General features: G+C 45.4%; 1 protein-coding gene across 34 annotated transcripts in view; it reads left to right on the plus strand.

The window, feature by feature from the left end:
* The window catches only part of LOC105282229 (ensconsin), a 151,688-nt gene that overhangs the window by 88,920 nt on the left and 35,374 nt on the right, over positions 1-27,394 (plus strand). For 4 of the 34 annotated variants that reach the window (XM_011344053.2, XM_011344069.2, XM_026974232.1 and 1 more), the window contains exons 1-2: positions 20,219-20,826; positions 22,022-22,281. The exons of 16 other annotated variants lie outside the window; for them this stretch is intronic. In XM_011344053.2, the coding sequence (XP_011342355.2) occupies positions 20,498-20,826; positions 22,022-22,281 (589 nt within the window). In that variant the 5' untranslated portion in view covers positions 20,219-20,497. Of the gene's footprint in view, positions 1-1,532; positions 1,849-5,120; positions 5,172-15,031; positions 15,450-20,218; positions 20,827-22,021; positions 22,282-27,394 lie in introns of those variants that run through there. 14 more of the 34 variants (XM_026974242.1, XM_026974244.1, XM_026974235.1 and 11 more) reach the window with 11 other exon arrangements.

Below are 27,394 nucleotides of genomic sequence, written 5' to 3' on the forward strand. Positions count from 1 at the left end.
GCTTCGACGAAACCGCGAGCACGGCGAGCACTCTTTAAAATCGGCCGTATCGCATTCGCGACTCGATCGTTTTTCTTCTTCCATCGCCCGCGCATAGTGCTAATTAAATTTTTCCAACCGGTTTAATCCGTATCGATCGGGCCCGCGATAGCTGCCTGCCTGCCTGCCTGCCTGTCTGGGTTCGGTAATTATGTAAAAATGTCACATACGCAGAAATTATAGGGCTCGAAGTCGGAATTCAGATTGCGCGCGCGCAAGAATTCCCTTTTGAGGGAACCAAAAAAAGAAAGAAGTTTTAGTTTCCCACCGCAATTTTTAATCTGGATGCAAATCGCAGATCAAGAATGGAGATTCGATTGACGAAGAGACCGGAGACTGAGTTACTGACAAAATGTCCCAACGAGCTTATCTCCGCATAGCGGTATTTAATCTGCGTGTAAATTGAAGAGAGACCTGATACTGTCCATTGAAAAATTCTGAAACGCCTCGATATAGAATTGAAAATCGTAGATATAACAAAGTTCCTTCAGTATTCGATTCGAATGTCAATGAGAAGAATTATCGGCAGTCCATTATTCATCAACAAGTTCTCGAGATCGTAATTTGTATTGAAGATACGAAATATTGTACAAATTACGCTTAAAGCAAACTCCACTTATTCGTTAACCAAATATATCGCGTAAGTCAGTTAGGTACGTTCACTTAAACGAATATTTATTGCTGAGAAGCTTATGCGTCAGCGGACTAGAATCTTTATCGATATCGATTGCCGCGTAAACCGGATTCGCCACGAGTATCAAGAACGTCTGCGACGATAATCTCGACCTTTAAACGCATTCTACAGAAAACGGGTTATCTGTCGTCAAACACTGAATTAAATTTATGTGCTGACGTAACACGCACTATCACGCTCGATCACTAGCAGGCTTTGTTTTTTAAAAAAAGAAGTCACTTGATCTTGAAACGTCGCGTTTCGCGTTGCTCTTGCGTCGATCGATTGGAATATCATCCTGATCATAACTTCCGATCTTGATCTCGTCTTTTACGAGACACTTATGAGAGATACTTCTCCGGAGATACGGTTTTATTTAACGTCTCCTAAACGCGCCGGGCTGAGGTAACGAGCGGCAGCTGATTTTATAGATCTCGTCGAGATTACCGCATAGCCCATGCATGTATGGTTAAAAACTCATCGATTTTAATATTGGCCTCATTAAAATTCTCCCTGCGTCAGGCATTGGAGCGTACGATGGGTTATAAATAATTGAAGGCGAACGACAGCGGGTGATTACGCGAGTATCAGCTGCATCATCTCCCCATTCGGGGACGGTGCTCTCACCTCCTCGCGGACAGTCTGTTCGTGCGCGACACATGAACTTTTAATTAGTCGCGCGGATTACTTCGTTAGCTCGGAACGCGACGTTTATCGGCCGTAAACGGAAGCGACGAACAACCGGAGCAATTGGCTTCAGTGGCAGCCGGGTGGAACCAGACGCTTCGCGTTTTGTCGAAGCACTCCCTCGTATCTCCCGAAACTGCCCGTTTTCTCGAGTTTTACGTTGCGGAACGCAAATAACGTGTGCTCTAAGAGGATGTGACACCGTAAATGCCACGCAGGACGCTTGCATCAGCATCCGGGAACGTCGTGAACACGTGCGTCGACGCTACACTGAAGGCTCGATGACATGGGAGCCGGCAAAATGAATAGAGACATTCCCAGCAGCACCCTCGCGACCTTGAGGGGGATCCTGGTGAGCTCGTTGTCGAGAGAGAATCTCGGGCCGCACGACCTCCCCGTGCACGAGCACATAAGGCATCGACCGCCCAGAAAGGTGCACTTTCACGAAGGTAAATCGTGGATAGAAAGAAATGACCGCCTGAAGAGAGGAGAGGCGGATTTTTTGCGGACGAGTACGCACTGTCCATTTTCATACTGAATTCAGCGATCGCGTGATTCTTCGCCTTTTATCCTTCTTCTTCTTGGAAATCAAACGTGCCCGGCCACGCATGGTATTATAAAAACGATATCTTCCGGGAGGATACGAGTGTAAGAACTCGAATCAGTCAAGATTTCGAAGCGCAGAATCCAATTTGCGTTCGAGATGCGCTCAAAGTAGCCGGCTTGATTGCGCGAGAGCGCATTAGGTTCCCAACGATCGCGTGCGGCCGCACGCTGCGTTTCCTTCCCATCATAAATGCGCGATGATTTAAATATAAAGCGAAGGAAGCGGCGCGCCCATCGCGGCCAATGACATCGCCGATCGATTAAATCGATCCCCATGCGCGATTTATGTCTACTATAGCCGTTCATCGGGTGCCTGTAACGAGCCAGATATTCAATATCGCGTATCCCACGGGTATCGATTCGCGTAGATTTGAATAATTATCACGCAGTAATTATCCGGACGAATCAATTTGCGTACGCAACCTCGGTTCACATTCTATTAATAAATCATTTCAGGTCGCGTGAAATGATCAAACCCTGAATTTTCATCAGACGCGAGTTTATCTTTCTCAAACTTATTTATGATATAAAATTATTACGAACGGTCGAACGACGGTACTTCGAGTCTGAGAAAACTAATCTCGCTGCTTCACTCGTGACGTATTCTCTGATTCAATTCAAATTAATGTTAAAAACTCGAATTGACTATGCATCGAGCGCTAAGTAGCAGTTCGCCTTCGGCGTGCGCTTCAAGGATAGCACCAGTTTGCACGTTTCATTTACGAGTGACATTGCGCGCGTAACGCTCTTACTCAACCAGCAGTCGACAAGACAGGCGACGCGGCGATTTTCTCAGGCGTAATTGACCCGCCCTAATGAACGTCCGCGATACTATAATAAAATCCCCAGAGCGTTCCGCAGCAGAAACCTCGCTCGGTTCACGAGCGTACCTGTTAATTGCGCAGAAATGTCTATAATACCGTATCCACTACGGGATCGCCATCGCGCGACGATGGAGACCTCAATGCACCGAGCTAGCCGGATTCTGCAACCAGTAGCTTTGATGTTCAATTTTCCACGTATTATATTCCCACGTATGTCATTCAAAGACAAAATGTTCAAGATATGCTATTAAACGTAACTATTTTAACGTGGAAAAAATATTTTATATATGATATTAAATTAATAGATGGTCGCTGACATACATCTGTTAGGCGAATTCCTTCATCGGCGGAAGCACGCGACGGGGATGCATGAAATAACGCGGCTTCCTTACGAGGAGCGAGGAGAAACTCGCACAGTGGCGACGGTGTCCCGATAAAAATCTCGCGACGCGCTTCTCGTTAAGCGCATTAAATGCCTGACGCTGCTTAGGAAGTAACGTCAGACTGTTGCACCGCCAACCACTTCATAGCCATTCTGGGAACGATCGTTTCCTCAACAGCGGATCCCAGACAATTAGGTACCGTGCGCGCACTTGCTCCGTGACTAATAGAATCCCCGTTGATGTCACGCGCTGAAAAGTACGCGAACGTTCGCGAACGCCGGGCGTCGCGACGTTGTCCCTGCATGGTTTCAACTCGAGTGCCGATAAGTGCTCGATCGAGAGAGAATGCAACGCGGCGTAATTAGAATGTCGTCACTCGGAACGATCCACACGCGAAGCGCGGTGAGGAAACGCGATGCGTGACGACACGCGTTTCGATAAGCTAATCAGCTGTTAATTGAGAAACCTAGCTCCCCCGGGAGCAAGTGGCATTTCAGACTGTTAATGAATCTTTCTTTCATTTAATTCTCGAAGCTCTTGATAGAGATTTATGATATTCGCAAGCGACGAGAAGCGTTCACCATCATCCGCGATTCTATTAGCGAGCTCGTGTGAGCAGAAAGAGCCTCGAGGATGGAAAAGGACGCGTGAGCAGGCCCCGGTGATTGTTAATTACTGGCTAAGTCAATCCACGTCCCAATTAATTGGCCCGACGTTCGCGTTCACGCGGTCCCGTCTCCCATCCACGCTATTTTCGTTAACTTGCACGCGATTCAGAAACGCAACGAAAACTGCCCCTTCGGGAAGGGAAGCTGGACAGCACAGACTCTTAATTTCCGATTCTAATTTCCTCAAACGACTAGCCCCAAGGGCCGATCATTTCTCGTTACCGTGTGGAGCACTACATTTGCTCTAAATTGACAGAACTTGGCAGAAAGTGCATTGTGTGATTAAATATTTTTAATTATTGTAACAATAATATTAATATTATTAATTAATAATACAAAAGGAGTTTTCTTTCAAGTATCTTTCAAGTATCTTTCAAGTATCATATTCAAGTATCATATTCTCTTTGGGGAATTGTGAGAAAAATAATATCGACAAATTTGACAGCACTGTTTCGTAACATATGCATTGTCATGCTAGATGTTGGATCAAAATATCCTTTGATAATATCGAACCAGGTGGTTCGGTACGCAACGGGAAGGATATTGACGCGTGAGAGTTCGCCAGAATCAATATTTGACGCGTGGTAACAAAATTTAGTAGGAGATCATGCGACGGTGTTTGCTATCCACGTGTTTACACCGGATAAAGATCGATGCAGTTTCCATCACGGATCGGCCGTTGTCATTCCACGTCATCGGAATCGTATCATACACGTACCTCGAAACTAGAACAACCAATATCATTTCCTTGCCCGGGGGGTAGATCACACAAGCGGATGTAATAATCGTACACGAGACACTTATCGTTCTACTTTGAAGCCATAGAAAAAACCCAAGTTGCACGAATTTCCTCTTCCCCTGACATGTCTTAATATCCCATCGCATCTCTGCGTTAAGAAAACATCGTAGTATTCTCGTGTAACTGACGTTATACCGGCAGCGTTTGCGACATGGCTATATCTCAGGAAGGAACGCCTACTATTTCTCACAGTGCGCGCACCATATTTTTTCCTCAGGCGTGCTCACGAGTTTTACGGGGGATGTTTCGTCCTGTACTTCCTGCGCGAGAAACGTAACGTCTCACGTTCGATGGACTGCCGTTTGCCGTTCAGGAATATTTCTATCTGCATTGCGCCAAAACTTAGGCCGCTGCTAGCAAGCACGACGTTGCACGACATCATTTAGTCGTTCGATAATAATTACCGTAAATCTCACGTTTGCTCTGTCTTCTCTGTTTCAGGTGAGTACCCTGCCATAAAGGGCCGCTATACACGACGCCCGGATAATCGCGGTATGTAGACTTGTGTGCGAGTGAAATGACTGTGCTGAACACGCAGTGTTTCGGTCCTTCTCTCGAGACACTTCATTTCATGCCACGCTTTCAACAACGGCAATCCGATACAAAATGCGAACCGATACGTTATGCCAATCAGGCGTGCCCGACACCGGGGCTAGAGTTTCGACGAGTTCAGTAACTCGCCGCGATATACGCGCGACTCGAACCGACAAATGAAACTTCCAAAGTGGCCGTTTTCTCCATCGGCTGTCGTAATTGCAGCTGGGGATGCAATTTCCGCGCGTGCCATCGACGCAATCGAAATTATGTCGTTTTTCGCGAGTTCCGATAGCCTGCACGCCGGCTAGCTATAAATTCGTGGTGCTTCCCGTGCCGGGCTGTCGGCGCGACGACGCAGGAATGGGCCGAGCTGCCTTTTAAAGGGAAGATGAAGGAAATTACGGCCGGATTAATCCCTGAGATTAGGGGGGAATTTACATATCGGGGCCCTGTGAGAAGTACGCGGCGGTCACGCGATATTGCACTTCAACGCAGCTGCATTCCGCGGGATCCCACCGCTCGAAGGGATAAGCGAAAATGATCGGTGTGCCATATTTCAGAGTCGCTTTATCGGTGAAGTCGCCTTTTACGACGTCGTTATCGTTGCCAAGTCACAAAGGAAAGAGGTGGAGGGAGAAAGGGAGAGATGGACCGATCGCGAGAATTTAAGTTCCTCTTCACGGGAATAAAATGCACGTGCTTAAAAGGGCTTAATTCGCGCCCAAAGGGCGCATTTCGTGCCACGAATCGTGCCGAACGGAACTCTGACACAGCGCGCGCACTCGTCGCACGTCTCTTTTTCTCTCGTACATTATGTACATCGTGTCGAGCGGCATGAGAGTGGCACGAGTACATGCTATTGAAGGGAAGACCCTTTCCCGAGCACTTTTGGCCAAAAGCAATACCTTGCCTCGAAAAGATGTCGGGCGTGACGAGCAATTAATTCCAGACCCTTCGAACTCTCGGTCGTTTGTGGGAAAGTTTGTCGTGTGTGCCGTCGATAGTTTCGGGTCTTTCTTAATGAGCTCTTGAATGTCAAAGAGGCTGAAGGAGGACACGTGACACCTCATTAATGCCTAACGCATCGCCGATCGTCCGCGGGAAGGCGCCTCCAAGAACGACGCAACCCTGAACCGACGTGAGAGGTCGACTCGAGGAGAAAGAACAAGAAACGAAGTCTGCTGTTGACGTGCATTTATAAAGCGAATCTCGAAACGATGACGTCGTTGAGGAATGTCGACAAATATTGACTTTAGAGTAATAGCATTATTGATGATCATTGACTGCACTAGTAGGTCATTATAAATATCAGCGAACGATATCAGTATTTTATGTAGTGCAAATAATTTATCTTCGTTTATGATTAGGAAAAGATCAATTCTGTGCGTTACTAAGTTTAAACATTTATCATCACAGAGATGATCAGTTTTGTACAATATTCCTTCTAATATATTTTCTGAAAAATTGTCCACTTAATGTTGTGAAAATAGATTTGACTTGATTACTCAAACGTAATGCGTGTGTTTCACTTTTCAATGAATTGACTGATAACGCGCTTTACGTCCGGCGCAATTATCGTTTTCTACGTAACGAAAGCCAACTCATGTTTTACACGCTAATATTTATGATCACGCGGCGATAAATAGCGAGATTAAGATACTCTTATCGCACTGTCACAAATTACGATTTCCATATGTGCGAGGCATCGGTAGATGCAATTTCCTTCGGTCTTGCTGTACGATCGCACGTAAAACGATCGTCATAAAGCTTAGAATGTGATGTTGCAGAGATATTTTAATCCAGCAAGACCGGTTCAATGTTGCGGAATATAATATTTTACAGACGAATAACGCTTCGTCGCATCTCGTGTCTATCACGACTATTTTTCTTCTCCGCTGCGTAATCGTGCAAACCCTCATAAAATAATGTAGAATTCGCGTAATGTTCAAAGATTGCAGCTTCCACGCTCGATCAGCGCGCAACGGTCCTCCGCTCGGTGTTTTACTCGCGCCCGTCCGTTTGATCGACGTCGTCGGACGTAGCGATTGGCATTCTGATTGGCGCCTATCAGAGAACCGATTTCGCAGACTCCGCTTCAGACGCTAGGTATCGACATTCGGATAAAGACGATCGCGGTATCTGTTTCCGCTACGAATTCTCTCCGATGCCAAGAAGATTTGAATAGGGCAATATGGAGACCCAGCTGCAGCTTTACGAAATAATACTGCATACGATATAAATGCGTTACGAAAGTGCTTCATTTTATTAGATCGCTCGGTGTATTACTCGCACGAATACATTTGACCTCGGTGCATTCGGTTCGATAAAACATTCTGCCGCCGCAGAAAAGTTCACAATGCCGTTCTTAGCAGGGTACTTTTGTTCTCGCGTGATTCGCGCGCTTGCATAAGCCGCGAAGTGCAACTTTTTTAACGCGGAGGTCTTAACCACAGCTGACGTGGAAGCTTTGTTTCTGTGGCAAAAAATATTTAATTCTTCTCTGCCGTATATTACGGTCGAGTACGTACAGTCGTTGAGAAAGAAAGAAAGAAAAAGAGAATCGATGATTAAACGTATTACATTCTGAACAAAACATGTCAAGATTTTGCTTTCATTAGCTGCTAATTTTCTTCCTTTTCCTCCTCTTGTTTCCCCTGTAATCTTATTAAGGTCAAGTCATTTTATACTTTAGCATATTAAAATTAAAAGTTAACAAGTATAATGCGTTCAAAGATGCTCGCTGAAAAATCTGTCGCAGAGTCAGTCACATGACTAAGTGCTACTAAACAATCGGCTGATCAATCGACATGGTGTCAACGATATCAAAAGCCGAGCTAGATAAACGCGTTCCATATAAAGGGATCCGGGATCAGTGATCCGGGACAATCCGCTCGACTCGTTTATGCCGCGGCTTTCGATTCAGTGCTGACAGGTATGGGCGATATTCCGTCCTCGTTTGTGATTCACGAATTCCACGGGCGGGCCGACAATGGCGGGATTAAGATGCACAAACGAACTGCTTCCATTCAACGAGATGCACTTAGTATCCTCTTTGCCCTCCTGCGGATATCCGCCTTTCTACGCGACCGGAATAGTGCGATCGGAATAATGCATTCAGAATAGTGGAGGCGCGTATTGTGATTGTTGTTGCATCGGCGCGAAATTACTAATGCTCGTCGGAACGGTTAAACGTGGACGATGATGCAGAATAATGCAGGAAAGATGAAAGCTTCTATGCTGTCGCAATTATTTGGCATTCTGTTTTAAACAATTAAATATCGGCATTTTCCATGATGTTAATTCAATTGATCATTAAAAATGAATAGTCTTTATTCGCGTATCTTGCTATTAATTTCCAACGGCTTTCAGCTATAGTCTTGATTTATCGCAGCGGGAAATTTAGATTCAATGTGTTCGTTATCTGAAAAATCCTACTTTGCAACATACTTTTTTCCTATTGTCTAACGGGAAGCAACGGAAAAAATAGCGATTTTGCGGAAGGTGAGTTTGAATGGACAAAAATAGTACCGCATATGCTATTTCTGGGAAGAAGCGATGCCTGCGTGCTGGAAAATGTTCTTTCTCAAGAACAAAAGCGTCGTCCTGATGTAAGGGTCGTAATCACGAGTGTGTCGAAAAAATATTCCCGTTCACCAAAAATTCGCATCCATCCCTCGAGACCCATCGCTTTTTTCAGTTTGGTGATTTCTGGTGATTAAAAAGTCAAAGCATAAAAGGGCGAAACATCGATACATTAATATTGCTTTTATAATAAATTCATTTTTCTGAACGCGGTACAATCTTGCATAATTAACGACGGAAATTAATTCTCGCATGAATAGCGCAACGGGCAAATGTTTTCTCGTTCGCGCAGTAACTCGCAGCCGTTATAATTGAGTTCTCGTTCTGTTTTCTGCTAAATTTACGCCCGTTACGCTTGTCGACGCTACCGGCAGTGGGTCACCGTCACAATCCCCGGTCATTGTGAGCACGGCACGAAAATTCAATTGGGAAAGTTCATTATCCAAATTATCCAAAGCGGCATTAACCCGAGTAGTTATACCGTCTTATCAAAGATCCGATGAACTTGAACTCTGAGCGATGCAGCGTAAGAAGCGTAATAAATTAATGACTCCATCTTTTCCCGTCCGAGCAAATTTTAAGACGTGATGCAAGCATTGATCCGATCGCGCAGATATATCGGACGATGACACCACCAGTTCTTTGGTCTCGCGCTTTTGTACCTCAAAAACACTTGATAATTCGTCGAAGATGTTGAGATGTTTCGCCAAAACCAGTCGCGATAGTGAAACAAAGGAGGTTGCGACGTCAACGTTATCTCGATCGAATAAAACTGCCAAGTCTCACGATACACTTGACATAAATCTCGAACGCGATAAAAGGGTCACAGTAACGAGCGATACGACCGATCGTTAATGCCGCGCACGAATCGTGCCGGCGATTTTACGACGAAGCTTTAAGGCGAATTTTTCATCCCACTTTCGGCGATTGAAACTTTATAGACCGATATCGTCGAGATTTCGTCGAAAGTGAGAGCCTACAATTATCCTCGCGGCGTCAGCGTTGTCGCGATAGAGGCACAATATTGCTTTTCTCTTAGAGGTGTAACTTTAAGAAGACAAGTTGTCGCGACGCGTATTAGCTTTCTTTATCTTCTCTTCTCAGTGAAATTACAGTGTACAGTGTTGAGCTAAATGAAATTATCGGTGACTTCGCGAAGCTCTCCATTACGCGCAAGATTCGTTGAGCAACATAATGCAATCTGGAAAAAAGTTTTGCTCGTGTTTCAATATCGTCTCAGATAAAGGCAATTTTCTTTCATATAAGATGCTTTCTTCGAAGCATCTTATATGAAAAATTCCCAAACGTACGTTATTATCAAAAAAGTATCGTGGGTAGTTACATGCTGTGTAGTGTGGTTCGAGTTTTTAGATAATCTCTTCCTTGTGCACTGAATATGCGATGAATATGTATGCCACTATTGCCTCGCAGGGATGATCGTCGAGTTTGCCATACCAAAGTTCTCGTACCAAAGTCTCTCTAGTCTCCGTCAGGAGCAATTCTAAATTTTGATTAACGATACCCTTTGCTCAAACGTGCGTTTCTTGCTCCACGCGCATCTTGAACATCGTGCTCTACAGATTCGAGCGGTAGACATTGGTCGCTCGATCATCTTTGTTAAAATGCAATCCTTTCCAGACACGCGCGCCGTAATTCTCGCGATGTGGCGTCATCGGACGGCAAACGGTCCATCCTCCAAATCGCTTTACCATAGCGAAAAAGAATCTTCTCTCTGCGGGAGAGCTCGTATATCGCGCTACCTCAGCTGGCGCGAGGAATCGTTTATTATTTACGCAGTCGGGGAGAACGTTCGTCCTACTTCGGTGCGACAGCAACTGCAACTGCGCAGCATCCAGGCAATTCCTGTTTGGCCATTTCCCTCTAGTCCCCTTTCTCTCGCATCGCTTTTCATTCTTCTATGCGCTCGTGTCATGAGAGACGTCAATTAGCCGGCGTCCAGCCAACCTTCTGTCGGGATAAGAAGCGACAGCAGAAAAATTTCATTGCGGTTATTCTTGTATTGTTTGCGGTTTGAGGCTTGAGAGACACCTTATACGTGACATCGCAACCGTCGATCACGAAATTGTTCTACATGTACGATCTATCTTCATCGACGTGAAGTGTTCGTGCCAAGCTCGTGAACGTCCCAACGGCAAATGCGTCTACTTGGAAAATGTACACACAAAAAGAACATTCTCGACTCTCTCGGAGAGAAAAATCAGCTTACACGCGAGTCGATCTATCGATCTACGCTCAAGTGTAGCTGCCGGTCCCGGTAGGAATCAAACACTCCCGGCAAAGACTCTCGAACTACTCGGCATCCATAATTCAAGCCGAAGGAGATCCGCTACTAGTAAACTTTTTCGTGTAAGTGTCGAGAACAGCAGTTCCAGACGACGACGACGACGACGACGATGACGCTGACTCACGGTAAAAGAAAGAGAAACTCGAGCGAGTCAGGTGGCTCAATGGGATATTAACCGTCAGACTAACTGTATTAAATAACGGTTTGTTGAAAAAAGGAGAAAGATGTAAAAGTTACAAATCTCTGTTCTACTTTCACCGTTCTCTTTCTTTGTCAATTTGATGTCCAAGATTCGATTCAAGAAATTCCGATTTCGTCGAGGATGAGGTGCTGCGAACTGCTGCGCGCGTAGTCAATAGTAGCAAATCCGACGTCGGTCGATTCGCACGACTGTAAAGGCAGCAGTGCATGTCGCCCTTCGGCTGCCGTGCGGAAGGCCGTGTGTGAGGACGCTAAAAAGGATACGAGGGGAACTTGCTCCTGTGGAAGCCCGATATGGCACGGAATTAGCGAACAGAATGATGAAGGGGTGCGACTACATGGTAGAGAGTGGACGCAGCGTTCAATTGATTTCCATTTGGTGAAAGAATGTGATTTAAGCGGCGGCGGATGGAATTCAGCGAAAACGACGAAAGAGGAAATGCACGTTTTTAATTCATTTAGTCGCGAGAGGAGCAAATTAACGAGAGGATAAGAGATATACATTTTTGCGCGATAAAAAATATATAGGCGAGGTGTGATTGGACATTAAAGACGATACAGAGTTAAATTTACCAAGAAGAATCGCGATATTAGCATTCTTCTCAAATAATAGATATCGTTGTCACACAGTGTCCTTATCGCAGTTTAATGACTATGGAACGGATCCAATCGTCGAAAAAGGCAGGCTTGCGAAAGCCGAGGAGAAACACGAAAGCGCTTTAAGTGCCGCAAAGTGCTCCTTGTTTCCCCGCTTTCCCGTTCCGGCTTCTTTCGTAGTGAGATAACGAGAAATTTGAGAGAAATCGCATTCCGCGACGTCGATGGACATTTCCTCAACGTTGAAATTAATCTCCAATAATTAACTTACTTCGCTCTTGAGCTCCCGAGTACTCGTCCTCGATAATCACGGGACTTCTATAAAGCTCAAATCGCTCTCCTCGATACTCCTCCGGCTTCTTATGAGATTCGGATCCCACTGACTAATTCGTCGGCGATTGATGATCATATCGTGCGGACTCGCGCAATTCCTTTTCAGAGTTCTTCGTGGATACGAAACTTTTCCAATTAAATAATATTTCAAGTGGTGTGCAACGCAAGAATGATCCGAAATTCCTTCTGATTAAATGACATCGATATCTTCTTTAAACTGCTCTTACGAGCTATTAAAACGTTACTCATTAAAAGGTCAGAGCATGTTTATCTATCTTGTTTTTACAAAACGCCACTGATCGATGCAGGATTATATTTTATTTGCACTTTGCGTGAGAATAATGCGAGTGAATTTGACAGAAGTGTATCGTGATGCATTTTGCGAGAGAAAGCTGAGCAAGCTTTTCAGGAAAAGTAAGAGTTAATAAATCACCATTTAAAGAGAAAAACATCGTTGATACATTCGCGCCATGATATTCAGACAAGCATTAAAAAAATTTACAGCAATGTCCTAATAAATTACAAAGTCGCAGAAACGTTACAGACCGTTTCGCGCTCACCTCGGTAATATTCTTGCTCCAGAATTACGAAATATTTATCAAGCCTGGAGTTTCCTGGAGTTTATACCCAACCGTTGGAAATAAAACTAATTATCCCGGCGCGAATCATCATCAGAGTATCTCTGGTTGGGATATAATTCTCCGGGTCGAGGGAGGAGGATCGAGAGTAAAATCGTGTAGCGGACCACTCCAGGGAGTCCTCTGCGGAAAGGGCTGCAGAACGAGAGAAGAAGCGACAGCGACTGGACCTGGCCGAGCGCGACGCTACGCGACGCATCGCGCCGCGCCGTCGGGATGTTTCTTGCGCGAAAACGTGGAAACGCCGGCACCACGCGGCCAGGGATTCCGATTAGTCTGGTTTCTCGAATTGGCCGCCTTCCCATCTCGCCCAGACGCGCCCGGAATTTCGGGGAGACACCGTACGTAGGACCGCGTCACGTCGTACACGTCAGCAATGTCGACGAATTCGGGATCTATTCTTGGCGGACAATTCACCGATGTATTCGCAAAGAACTCGCGAAGAAACTTAATTCCAAGTTCAGGAAATGTGCCGGCCGACACGGAAAATTGCGAGGATCACGGTATTCGAAACGTAGAGCAATGGTCCAAAAACGTGAACTTTGATCTTTCAAGATTTTCCGTACGTCAAGATAACTCGAAGAAGTTGAAGAGAACTTCGGAGTGTCTTTGCTTCGGTTGCATGTTTTCTTGCTGGAACAGAAGGATTTAAATCGGTGTAATTTCCGTGCAATCCATCATTTGTCTATGTTGAAGTCGTAACACGTTTAAGTATCGTAAAATAAAAGCGCGGTCGTAATCCGTTATTTCTACGAGGCAATAATAGTTGCATCTTGTTTAGGTATCGTAAAGCGAGGATGCGAAGAGGAATTTTATCGCGACGAGTAGAAATGACGCGATTCCACCGTTCGTTGGACGATTCCCCAAAAGGATGACGGTTCCGTATTATTCCCGTAAATCCGCACTATGATGCTCGCCATAACCCGCCAGGGAAATCGCAGAGGAGCCCTCGAGCACGTTGCTACACAACCGTCTTCAAGGTTATCGATCCTCGAGGAGGTCCATGTCGTACGTCGAGAGGAGGGCAGATCGACCATGAGAATTGCCCGCCGTCCTAAATCTCCACTTTAGGGACCCTTGAGAATCGACCCTTGAGAACTCCCCTCCCGTGATCGATGTTCCGTGATGTTTTATGTCAGTTTTTCCATCTCAAAGTTATTTTTAACCAACTATACTGTTTTTAAAAGCGTCTGATCTTATACGAGTACCAACATCTCACAGCTCCAGCAGAGGATCAAAATCATACGGTCACCTGAGTGTTGAGGTATCACACCGCGGTATCAATTTAGTGCTGTCAAATGATCAAGGTTGACCCGGTTCTCCACCGAGACGCGATAAGCGTCAGCGCGATACAAAACGCTGGTTCACGCTAAAACTCCAAACGGCCCCGCTGACGGGGCGAAAACTCCAAATGGCCAAATAATAAATCAAGCCCGCGGTCGATGTGGCGAGTAAGACCGAGAGGGATGATGGCCGAGGAGAGATGCCAGGGGAGTGAACGGTGCGGGGTCGAAGATCACGATGGAATTAGGCGGCGCGGCGGCAAGCGGAGGTGGTGAACGCGCCGCGCCGCTACGCGAGAGACCGGAGGGTTGACCATTTCGGGAGAGGGTTGCAGGTGGCGGCTGATCGATGCAACAGCAGCGCCATCAACCGCGTCGCTGTTCAGCAACGGGGAGACGGTGGAAGACGACCACCATCGCCGGCATTTTCTTCTCCCTCTTCTCGTTTATTCCCCTCGCCCCCTGTCTCGTGAGTCCTCTTCCTTCCCGCCTTATCTCACGGTCGCTTTTCCGGCTTCCTCGCTCCTTCCCTCTTCCGCCCCCGTCCATCTCTTTTCCTCCCCCTTTAATGTCTTCCATATACGTCCGTGTGCGCGTTCACTGTGAACGTGTCACCGCTCCTCCATTCCTCGTTATCCTTCGCGCTGTTTCCCTACGTTTCTCTCCAGTGCGCTCTTCACCACCAACCAACCCCTCCGACCAACCCTCCACCGAACCCTCCCGGATCCTCGCATTCTCCTCAGTGTACTACGCGCGTACTAACCGTGCGGCGCACGTCGGCCCATCGCGGGACTCCGCGCGACCCTCTTCGCGCGCGCGCTTTCACCCTCCACACAAGAGGGTTGCTTTGGCATCACTCTCCGGCTATCTCGCAGGCTCAGTTCTCGCCTGGAGACCGTCCGGTGCGCAGGTGATCCGGGGACCATCCATCGTCGAACCCGGGATTCGCCCGTCGCGATGACGCGCCGACCCGCCACGAGGCGGCCGCGAAACTCGCGCGTCCAGGACGAGGTGTCAATCGTGCTTTTCGTGCTGCGAGATCACCCCTTGCCCTTTCTTCGCCCTGCCCCGTTCTTGGCGCAGACCGCTGTGGCTGGCTCGTTTTAATGCGGTTGATTGTGTCTCGGTCGTGGGAATTCGCATTGCTGCTCATCTGTTCTTGTTGATCGAATCCAATAAGATTAAGGAAAAACTCGGGCAAACAGTGCAATTTCGGAATTAGGTTGTTACATGACTGTGAGTTTTATTGTTGAAGCTAATAGCTTGACAAGAGTATAGGAAGAGTGCCCGCCCGGTAGGTTAATTATTTCGCTCGCGAAAGAAGCGCAATTTTTATGTTGGAAATAAATTGTTTTCCTTCAATCTGAGAAATTACATAACTTGAATCTGTTACTTGTTTTATCATGGCACGTTTTATAACAACTATTTTATTAACGAACAGAAAAATTGAAAGACGTAGAGAGTTCCAGAGAAGATAATTTTACAGAATCATGATCACGTGGGTGTTGTCACATATCTTGATTTTATCATTTTTTCTTTGAGCTCCTTTTCTCACATAGAATCACCAAAATAATTATACATTTCTATGATAATTCCATGAAGATATATATTTCGCGTTCAATTTTCGTACTTATCTCTTATAAAAAATTATTAATTAGCATATTCACAAGTTGCATCCGTCTTTGCAGTCTTCAGAAATTTTTTTACGGATTAAACGTATATCAGAGAGAAAAGAACCGAGTTAGAGAGTATTAAGTTGTCACATTGAGATACCTTTGGTAATTTACTACACGAAGCGTTGCACGTGGATAGATGGAATATCACAAATGTCTCGATCACGTGGTTGCTATAATCTACCGAGATTATACTGCTTGGATCAGCGTCGATGCAATTCGGAGCATCAACATCGACTTAATCTTAATCAAGGCTTAGATGGGCGATTTCAATAGCTGATTGGTTAATTTCGGAATTAATCCACGATTGCACTTTGACCTTTGCCCCCGATCGATCGATGTCAATAGCTTGTTATGTGCCATTTGTTTTAACACGTATTATCTACTCGTATCGGAATACATAGAATGTTGGTAGATAATTATTAGAAAACTTTATCTGCCAACGACTTTGGTTTGAACTTTTTATCAAGTATGCTGAGACCACAAACTCATCCTCGGCAAAATACTGCATTGGAAGGCACAGAAGGGACGCAAGGTTACACACACTGACGTCGTGGCGTCATCCTCTCTCGCGGAGAAACTTTTTGTTTCCACCCTCGCAGTCTTCATGGTTGGCGATCGAACGCGTCTTGGCAGGCTCGATTTTCCGGAAAACGACCGGATACCCGGGGCGTTCCAAATAGAGTTCGTAATCAAAGTTCCGAGTTAAACCATTAAAATCGAGTTCACCCGTTCGCCGACTCTCGCGACGGCGCGCGTTAATCCGTTCTGCGGAACTTATTTTAAAATTAGGTCCTCGACGAGGGAAATTGAGGTGTCAAGGATCGCGAGATGAACAAATGGCTCGTAAAATTCATTACGTGGCAATTTAATGAAGGATTGATGCTCAAGTCGCGCTACCAATTTTCATGGACAAACTTGAGATGGTATTACCATTCAGTATGTATCAAAAGAGAAGATATTCTCTACTCACATCAAAGCAGGACATCATAAATTCGAGTAAAAAGCCATGTAATTTCTATGACGCTGCATGAAAACGTAAAAATTCGCTGTCGAGTCGTATTGCTTATGCTATTATAAGCAAGTATAACCGCCTTCTTGCGAGAGACGCACGTCTCTTCAAATATCAAGCAGAATTTAAAATGGTATCAGCGAAATATACTCAAACGAATCTACTTTTCTATTTCGAGTCCTTTAATTAAACCTCAGGCATATGTAATAATAGAGCGAACGTAATTATCCGAAGCTTTACACATCCATTACAGACGTCCAATCGTCCGTGGAATAAAATTAATTTCGCTGTCTTTGTTTCATTATTCAGTTCGGCTTATGTCCATCCTCGTCTCGGGGACGGCAATTAACATAATGAATTTCGGTTGGATCGCATGCTTATGTCTCTCGCCATTTATCCTTCACGTACGTACTGAGTCCTAAGCGTTGGTATTAAGCACATGGCGAATCTCGCGAGATTCGTCGAATAATAGGCGCTGCTAAATTAGAGCGACTACTCGGTGTCTCGCTTGCGATACACGCGCTCAGAGTAAGAGAGGTTGCGGGATTATTCAATCGTTTATCCTTGTCAGTCGAGCCAGCTCGTTCGTTTTCGTCTCGGATGTCTCGTGACAGAGATCCTTCACTCTCCGAATGATTCCCATTTTATCCCGTTTTATCCACGATGTCGGCCTCTTTCAGAATGTATTTCTTTCAACCCTCTCGGGATTTTATTGACGGTTACATTTTATCACGGCTGTTATTCATCGCTACGTAGCGCGAGCGGCTCATCTGCGATATCTGCGCTTTCGCAGCTTTTGTCGCACTGTGGTTTTCTCGCTGATGCAAGTAATGAAGCGTATGCATTACAGATGCGTCTCGTAACGGATATGTCTAAAGCGAAAATGAGGATGTTCTGTGTGCACTAGATGTCCGCAGAATGACGCACCATTGTACCCATGTAGTGTCTGACTTTGACAGAAGCTCGATGATTCGTTCGCCAATCGGCAAGGCCGACTCGCCGTCGGCAATTGCTTTCACGCATGAACGTGAATCGCTTAGCCTGCAGTGAAGCATACGTAGTTGTTTGCCGCGAAGTCGACTTCCGGTTTTCTCGCGCTGTAACTCGGCGTGCGCTGCAGGTTTTCATAGAAAATATTTAATATTTTGTTAAGCTATATTCACGGAGTGCCCCATAAAGCTTGGTATCACACTCGGACAACATATTCTTTTTCAATAGAAATCTTTTCAGGCGTTAATATAGAGAGAGAAAATTTAAAACATTAAATATATATAATGTTTTTATTAAAATTATTAAAATTTTCATGCAGAGGAAGTGTCTGAAAACATCCGAGTGTACGTAATCGGTATTAACCGATTCAATCAATTTTCTTCTAACATTTTTCTCATGGATGAATGGCATGGTGAAAAGATGCTCGCTTCGTCGATCGTGACGGAAACGGCTGATCTTCCTCGCACGATTGAGAACCGTTGTATTCGGGAATCCTCGAGTATCCCGTCTTCTCCTTAATGGCCGATGCGGTTGGCAACGGTACAACGATGATCGTTTGACGGAATTATGTGCATGCTAAGTGTGTGTGCACAGCGAAAGGTTTTTTGCACATCGCGATGCATTGCATGTAGCGATAAATTATAAAGTTTCTCAAGCCGCAGCGTAGACTGTTTTTCCTACACGAAACCGTTCGATTCTCTCGGTTCCTCCCAAAATTTGTACTCGAAATGCATACAAGAATGTGCAAGGCATTTCCATCCATCTCGGAAATCGGTCATTCGCGCGATGTTTATTCGCGTTAAACGTGGCCGCGTCGATATTGCGGGAGAGAAGCGGATGATTCCGCATTTATCATGATGCTCGTTAACGCACGCATCAAAACGCCAATTAATGGCTGCGCTGCTCGCGAGGCGGAAGACTGGCCAGATAAATCCGCGCGGGATCCTCCAACGCGCTATTAATATTATTGCATCACTACTGTGTTAACAATCAAATGCGATTCACTGTGGATATGGATGTGGATTTAATTGAACGATGCATGATTACGTTTGTCATGATATCATATTGCCGAGATCATTGCTGAATCGATTTCCGCTGCGGATTTAAGCCATGGTCTGCGAGTAAAAGTACAATATTTCGCAGCAGAAGTATGGCGTTCGAAAAAGCGCGGAACGCGAGACCGAATTCGCGCTCGTTTCCTGCTATTGACGGTGATTCCGTTCTCTCTAAGATGCATTTATCGCCAACCTTTTGTCAATTGATCAGATATATAATTAACGTTTCAGAAGCTATAATATATTTACGTTAAATTATACATCCAATTTGCCGATTTTCAGTTCAGCTTGGCAATAAGTTTAATTTTACTCCGAATGAGCGATTGTCAGCTATTAATCGAGTACGTATTGTATAACACAGCCCCGTGAACAATCCGTTTAACGAGCATGCGGCGCAGTGTCATTAAATTCGTTCTGATAATTTTCCATATGCGGGAAACGCATGGCATACGCGACGCAAATCGCGCAAATACGCGAGCCCCGCATATCCGCGTCCACATCTGCGGTAGAAATACCTCGCATACCCACGCGGCAAACTAAATTAACAGCATGCGGCGTAATTTTAGCGTAATGCAAATCGATAACGCCGCGGTGCCCCCGCGTCCAGCCCCGCGCACAGAACGTCACGAAATCCCGCTTTATACGGGTCCCGCGACATTTCACGTCGGCGGAACTATCGCGGCCGAGGCTGTAAATTTTGCAAACGGCTGGCAGCCGGCCAGACATTTTTATTACGGCCCGTGCCCGGCGTATAATGCTCTCGCGACCATGTGCGCCCTACGTTAGTTAACTAACACCATGGCTGTGCACCTCCAAGCTCTCGTCACGGCCGCATCCACGTCATCTCATCTGCGATGGAGCCTACCGCTTTTTACCAGTACCCTCGCTGCAGCTTCTCGATCGCCGTGTTCTCATGCGACGTCATTCGCGCGAATACGTTTCTGCTTCTGCGATTATGTGTCGGCGCAGTCCGCTCTGACATTCTCTCGAAATCCAGGATTAGCTCTCGATGTTCCGTCTACTTGTAGATCCCACCGTATGATCTAATAAATGTTCGTGATAAAATAGCTAGTGGAAATAGGAGTGGAATCAGATAGGAATATAGACAGGAAACTGGAGATGCCGGAGAGATGCGATTTTGACTTTTATCGAGTAGCTCGCCGTGGGGATCGTTCCGAACGATCACCTTTATAGAACCGTCACCATGGAATCCACCTTCTAATGTCGTAAAACGATAACTATGAAACACGAGCCAGCCTCGGCAGCGACGCGAAGGCCGACGAACCGCGAGCCGAGCCCGACGCGTAACCCTCTACCGATCGTTCCTTCTCAGGTACTCGGCTAAGCTACGAGTTCTCCATCCCCGAACCGGATCCGGACAAGCGGATCGCGACGCGATCGGTTCTCCACCTGGCAACGCGATGTAATGTCAATTGTCGAGTAGTGGAGTTGCCGTGATAACGCTCTCGGAAGAGTAGAGAGAAGACCAACAGGAACGACGATGAACGGCGAGCGAGACTCGTGATTGTCTCGTGGACGACGGAAGGACAAGACAGAAGAGGACCACGAGGAGCGGCCGGTCCGGTGGGGCCCCGGCCATGGGGGAGACAGCATGTTCTCCGAGCTGTGCAGGGAGACCCTGCGGAAGGCAGCAGTGTGCTACAGTTCTGCTCGTGCAGGAAGTCCATCACCATCGCCACCAACGTCTCCGCCGTCATCACCCGCCAAGGAGGCAAAGACTGCTGCCAACACTGACCTGGCAAATGTCCGTGATGCCGGCCACGAGGGAACCCACCGAGACCACCAACACCATCATTCAGGGACCACCGGCGGAAGACGGGCGACGTCGCCGGCCGGAAACGCCGCCGGCGAGCCGAGGGACTTGGACAGATCGGCCGCGACCGATCGCCCGAACGACTTCAGGGAGTACGTTTACATCCGGTGCGAAACTGACATTGGTTCATTACACTGAACGCTCTTCGGGAACCGGTCGAGCATCGACGGTTGCTTGTTTCGTCGGAATCCGTGGTTACGTTCTGCTGGGACATTTTTTGATCAGGAAAAACGGAGTCGTGTGGACAGACAGTTAGTGTTTTAGCTCCAATGTCTAATTGTCAAAGTTCACAAGAATTCAATTTGGGGTTTGTTATCTTTTGTTACGTGGGAGAATATTTGTCACGATTGTAACATATTTTATAATTGCCCATATTTAATAATTAAACGATTTATATGTATAAAAACGTATAAAAAGATTTCATATTGACGCACGATATTGTAGAGTCAGTAATGCTATTTTTCTTTTCACATTTGATAGCATTCATATTCCTGGAATATTTCCTGAAATATCAGTCTTTCATATCCTGAAATATCAGTTTTAGTTTAGTTAACGAAAACACGACAACCGGAAAATTGTCTGCTCGTCATTTTCGTGAACAATAGCACCGCGCGACATTTTCGTGACGCAATGGTCGATGCTCGCATTGGATTCATCGATTCGTTATCCCAGCTTGACGTTGTCATCTGAGAAAATTGATCGATCACACGCGTCATTCGCGCGCGTGAAGCCCGATGTCCATTTCGCCCACTACCGTTTCGTCAGACATTCGAGATTAGCCTAAACACCTCATCATCGAGTAAAATCACTAACATGGGCGCAGTATCGTAATTTCAAGCGAAATTTGTTAGATAAGCTTAGAGGTGCAAATTTGCAATTCGTGATTCGATACTGCGATAAATATTTAATAGAAACGGAGATGGTTCGTCGTGATTCCCGTTATAATCCGAGCTGTTTGCATCCAATCTCGCTGTAATCACTACTGAATCGGCACTTTACGTGGCTCGAATGCATTTACCTTGCCAAATATCACATTGCGCAGCAATAACGCAATAGTAAACAACGATTTCAAAAATTATTCACATACGACACGATGAAATAATTACTCGACGAAAATAAACAAATCAATATGACACGTATGCTCGTATTATGCGAAGAATCGCTGCAATATTAATCTCACGATTCGGATCCATTCGGTATTCGCAACTCGCACTGAATTTCACATAAAAAAAAAGGATTTCGAGGAGAAAGTTTCTCTTTTTGGATACGTGGATACGCGACGTAAGTGTAACGTACTCCCAGAAAGCGACCGGCGATGCCCACCGACTTCAGCAAGCGGTTGCCCGGGCTCGAGGCGAGGGAGGGACGACGCGGTACGTGCGGGACCACCGAGTCCAGGGAGTCCCGATCGGTGTCACCCGAGAAGGGAGCACGACAGCACGAGGACAACCGAGGAGGAGGAAGCGGTGGCGAATGTGGCAGATCGGACTCAAGATTCAGCCGACGGTCCCCAGGGTCGTCGCCCGAACCCGAGGACAACTCCTCAACTTCTGGCGACGAAGGTAGCCCAGCCTCTTGTTGCTCGCATGCACACGCGCGTCCGTTCGCCCGCTTTCGGTCACGCTGAATTTTTCACGCTTCGGCCGCGACAGACCAGAGGGACACTCGCGTGTTTTCTGCACATCAGCATTCGCGTGCGTACGTTTCGTAAAGTGATGAGTAAGACGTGAGGTCGTACAGTGACCAATTCTCCCTCATTCAATGATACATACCGCTCTGCTGGCTCTAGTAAGGAAGTGGTAGCTTAGAAGAGATACGAGGAGGTTTAATAATGTTTGGGAAGAAATTAATGGAAAGTAATCACTTGCGAACTGTTACGATGCGTCTTTCGTGCAGCTCGTAAGAATATCCGAATGTGCCGAGTGTCCGAGTGTGCCGTGAAATATGTATGCTCCCAGATGCGCCAAGTTGTGTTACTGATTAATATAGATTGAGTAGAAGAGGAAGAATAAAATCCAATTTTTTATTGAGTTGTCTGCTTAAATTCTTATATTTGCGTACTAATTTTTAACAGAGGCGAATAAAACCTTTTTCGAGGAGATGCTTTCACGAATGTATCTCGAAGAATTATTGGCAGACAGAACTTTCTTAAAACGGAGATATTCCTGAGGCAGAAAAATAGAGAGAGAAAGAGAGAGAATAAATGGGAATAAAAATTCGCTGTCATTGTGTATCAAAACGCTCAATCATAATCCCCTGCGATTACATGGAATAGCGAAAGTTCGATGGGATTTCCACGTTCGAGAAGTGCTCCCAAGCTCATGGGAGTTGTTGATCGTGGCTCTTTGAGGAATCTAGTTCACGAAGTTGCAAAGAGCTCCTTGATGATAAAGGTGAATCTTGGAAGACTTGCAGTGCCCGCTTCGAAAGCAGGGACAATCTGAGTGCCTGGTACAGAGAAAGCGTTAATAGCCGGATTTAACTCGCTCGCGTGTCGCCGTTTCATTTGCACGTATGGTATCATTTTGCCTCCAAGGATGAGAATGCAACATGCAACCGATTTCATCTCATGTCGAGATATTATAACCGTTAAGGTTATAATATTCGATCATAATATTCTCCTGTTCTCCTGGGGAAATTTTTGATTTGGAGAATTTTTCAGCTCTAGAATTTATCGCATAAAAATAACATCAAAGCTTCGTAAAACATCGATAATTTCACCGGAATTTTAGATCAACCAGTGAGTGCTTGTTGTGTCTCGCTTCAAGCACTCGCAGGAAAAATTGAACGTAGGTTGCATTATCGGGCGGTATTGTCTTCTATCTCAGAAATCCAATAGACCGAAGCAAAGAATATTTTCGTGTTCAATGACAGTGTGCATTGTTATTTTGCACGCTATAGAAGAATTGAAACTTAAGAAAAAAGGCCCTGAAAATCCTTCGAATGATGATATCAGCTGCCTGGTCTTTCCATACGAATTTCCATACGTGACGCATCCGACTCGTTTATACGTTTTACAGAGAAAGAAATTGCAAAAGGAAATATGCGAGATCAAAGAAATAACGAGCAATGAAACGTAACCGCGCTGCTTTATTCTTAGATAAACAATTGATGAATAGAAATCGCTTCTTTCATCGATCTCCTTTCTATTGTACCCTTAGAATCCGATCGTCTCTGTGTTAGCATTACTCTTTTCTCTCTTGAATATTTTCATATCCTCTTACCTATCCTCTCGTAAAATATACAGCGCCTTCCACCACATGAATTTTCAACGTGAAGTTTCAACGACAGATTCTTCGATTTCTCAAAATCGATACTTTTTTACGAAACGTGAAAGAATTCAGTATGTAAAATAATCGTTACAGAAATTCAGAGTAGCTTTTCTTATAGATATAGATTTCTTGCAGGGTATTGAACCATTCTGTAAAAAGACCTGATTAATAATTCTGATATCGGAAAGATCAAATGTTTGTGTCGCGATATTTTTACATTTCCAACAAATATTTTATCACATCATGATATAAAAAGAATTCGACACGCCATGCGTAATTAAACATCACCGAGATTGAATATGAATGTATAAAGTTGTATGTGTGTGTCATGACGTGACATATTTAATTTGAAGTTTGGAAAAATTACATCTCGATCGTGGCCAATCATTCTCGCCAAGATCGCCGATAAGGAGCAATACGTTGATATTCTCGGCGATGCTCGAATCGCTGAGTTGGCAACACGACGTGGCATCTTTCCTCGTGTTGCGATCGGCACTTTACCTTTTTCTCAAGACTTTTGCGACTGCATCGACTGCCCTCGAGGCCTAAAAGTGTCGAAGCCATCTCGCAATATGTCAACTCGCGACGCTCGAGGACACTCCTCGGGTTTGCTGGCGATATCAAGTTTCCTTGCACACGTCGCGATCACGTCGCTATCCTCGGACACTGTCTTGATACACAAGATATGCCCTGACAATGAGCTTTATCTGCTCAGCCGCAGGTTCTTTCACGTTTTAAGTGTTAATGTGTGTTTCGATATTAAGTAACTTTTTATTTTTTTCCAAGCTTCAGATTAAATTTACGTGGAGATGAATGATGTATATATGGTATAACGGAATGTCGCGAATAAAAGACTTTTTACAATTCGTTTATACAAACTTTTTCCTGAATGTATATAGAATCGTTTGTTAATTCGAGAACAATTTTTAACATCGTGATTTCTATTTTATTTTGCAGGTGAGTATTCAAAGTGCTTGGAGGAAACGTCTTGTTGTTTGTTTGTGGCCTCAGGTATTTACGGTAAAGAAAGATATTTGCGTAAATAATCAAACCGCTTACTTATGAATATTTAATATCCGCTAAGCGACGTGACTCTCTTCTAAAGCAAGATCTAACTGCATTCAATCTTTGCGAGTAAAAAAGGAATTTGCTTCAAATCATGAATACATTCGACAATTTCCGGCAATTTACCGCGAGGCGCCTGAAAGAGTCTCGCGATACGGGAGACTCGTAAACTAAGTAAACGCACTTTCGTTGTTGCTCCGGCTATAAGAAGCGCAATTAATTTAAACAACTTAATTCCGGCGAAGATGCCGTAGCTTCGATCCAGCCTCGGCGTTTCATCCGCCGTTTCTCGCACCGGCGCTTTTTCGCGTCGCTTTGCTGGCACGAAAGACTTTGTTCGTTGCCCAGAGAATGTACTTCGAAACTCACTCACGAAGTTGGAACGTTTCCCCAAACGCCCTTCGGCAAGAAAGAAGTATCGTTTCGATAAGTTCGGTTTTTTTCCCGGAACATGACGCCCTTCTAATTACACGAAAGTCCCAAGGCTATCAATCAAACTCACGCTGCGTAATGTTGCCGCTTGCGTTTCGCATAAACGTCGACATCGCGTTGAAGTTTGGCAGCGAATCGCTTCTCGCTCATTAACTCAATTATGGCACGCGCTGATGCGGACAACCGTGAATAAACGTCGTTATAAATTATGTCAGTTATTACTGCCTGGACTTTGCGTTAGTACAGCGAATAAACATTGGCATGATCTGTGGTGATAAATTATCAATTATGCAGTTATTTAATTTTCTGCAGTCTCATCGATATTTTTTACCTTATAAGTCGATTCTTTCGTGAAGTTCGAGCAATGCCTGCGACGCTCAGATTTAATGGTATAGAATCTTATAAAGTCTAACTTTTCGAGTTAGGGTGGGAAATTTGTTATAATCTTCTTAACTCGATCGGCATTGTGCACTTATTGGGCATCGCGGTAAATTGGATATTCCGAGCAACCGAGCAACTACGTTTAGTCACTGCTTCGAGAGGCGAGAGACGCTTAATTAGTTGTACCACGAGATTCATTCAGGCACGTCGGACATTCTCTTCTACATCGATTCTCGGTATGCCCCGAGATATCGGTTGCAGAGAAGATATATTTCTCTAATAGCTTCCCTCGCTAGTTGGTCGTTGGTGTTCAAGTATCTGGAGCGCGGTGGATCGAGGATCCCCGGGGTTGCCCCAGCAAAACTTGTACTTTCGGCGTACCTCAGCCCGCATGTTTGCGAAGCTGCAGCTATTTGCTTCCGCTTTTGAGGGAAAAATAAATTCTGACGTAACATCGTAACTTCCGTTCGCTTCGCTGACGAAGAAGAAACTCGCGCGTTTTATCTCGCGCGACGAAAGAATTTGCCAAGTCCAATATGCTTCTAAAACGTTGGTGAAGATAATTCCACGTGGACGAAAAATGCCTGGTTTACGAAAAGTACTACATTAACACCTTCGTCTTTTGTTCCTTTCGCTGAGAGCAGCAATCCATGTCTGTTTCCTTGAAATTAACTCTGTTTCCGATTCATCATACGAGACACAAGGATTTTAATCAGTAGCATCGTTGCAACATGTTAAATGACGTCAAAATTGGAGCAGACCCCAATTTCGCGCAAGTTTACGAGTCTCACAAGTTTTCGCAGACTGTCGACGTCGTGCATTGCAAAGCGTGATGTCATCCATGGAAGTGCTTAAAGTTGCTTCCTCGACAACAACGGCGGCAACAACGGACCACCCACCGTTGTTTTAATTAAATCCGACCGACAAGTATATATATCGAAGAATCTCCCGGTCGACGTAGTTGACAGTGACGTTCGCGTCGTGAATCCCCGCTTTGCCGATGCACGTCACCCCCGGATTATTTCACCGAAATAACTAGATGCGGACGAAGGGGGTGAGAGAGCCCTCGTCGATTCGACGGCGTGTGGAATGCACTCGGAAGAGCACCCGACAGACATCCAAAGCTCTCCAGGAAGTTGTCGGTTCGCCATTCTGCGAGCTGTCGTGCTTTTTCGGACGCCTACTTCGGTCTTTTCCCGACAACACTCTCCCTAAGTCTTTCTCTGGGAACGCGTGATGGACTGAGGCCTCGAAAGGTTCGTCGGTTCGGAAATGACTCTATTTGCGCTTCTTGTGACTGCGAAGCACGCGGCTAATGATCTACGATAACGTCTACGTTCAACAAATAATTTAGCAATTCTCACACGTAAGCGCTCCTTGTGCACTGATCACAAAGTCCATTTGTGATACTAAGGAAAAACAGAATGTATTATCGAGGTGATCTTCACTTAAGTATCCGTGAAAAGAGAAGCGTGTTTTGGTGGTGCGTTAACCATCTCGCTGGAAAAACGATTCCAGGCAAAAA

The sequence above is a fragment of the Ooceraea biroi genome, chromosome 12 (genome assembly GCF_003672135.1).
Source record: "Ooceraea biroi isolate clonal line C1 chromosome 12, Obir_v5.4, whole genome shotgun sequence".
NCBI lineage: Eukaryota > Metazoa > Arthropoda > Insecta > Hymenoptera > Formicidae > Ooceraea > Ooceraea biroi.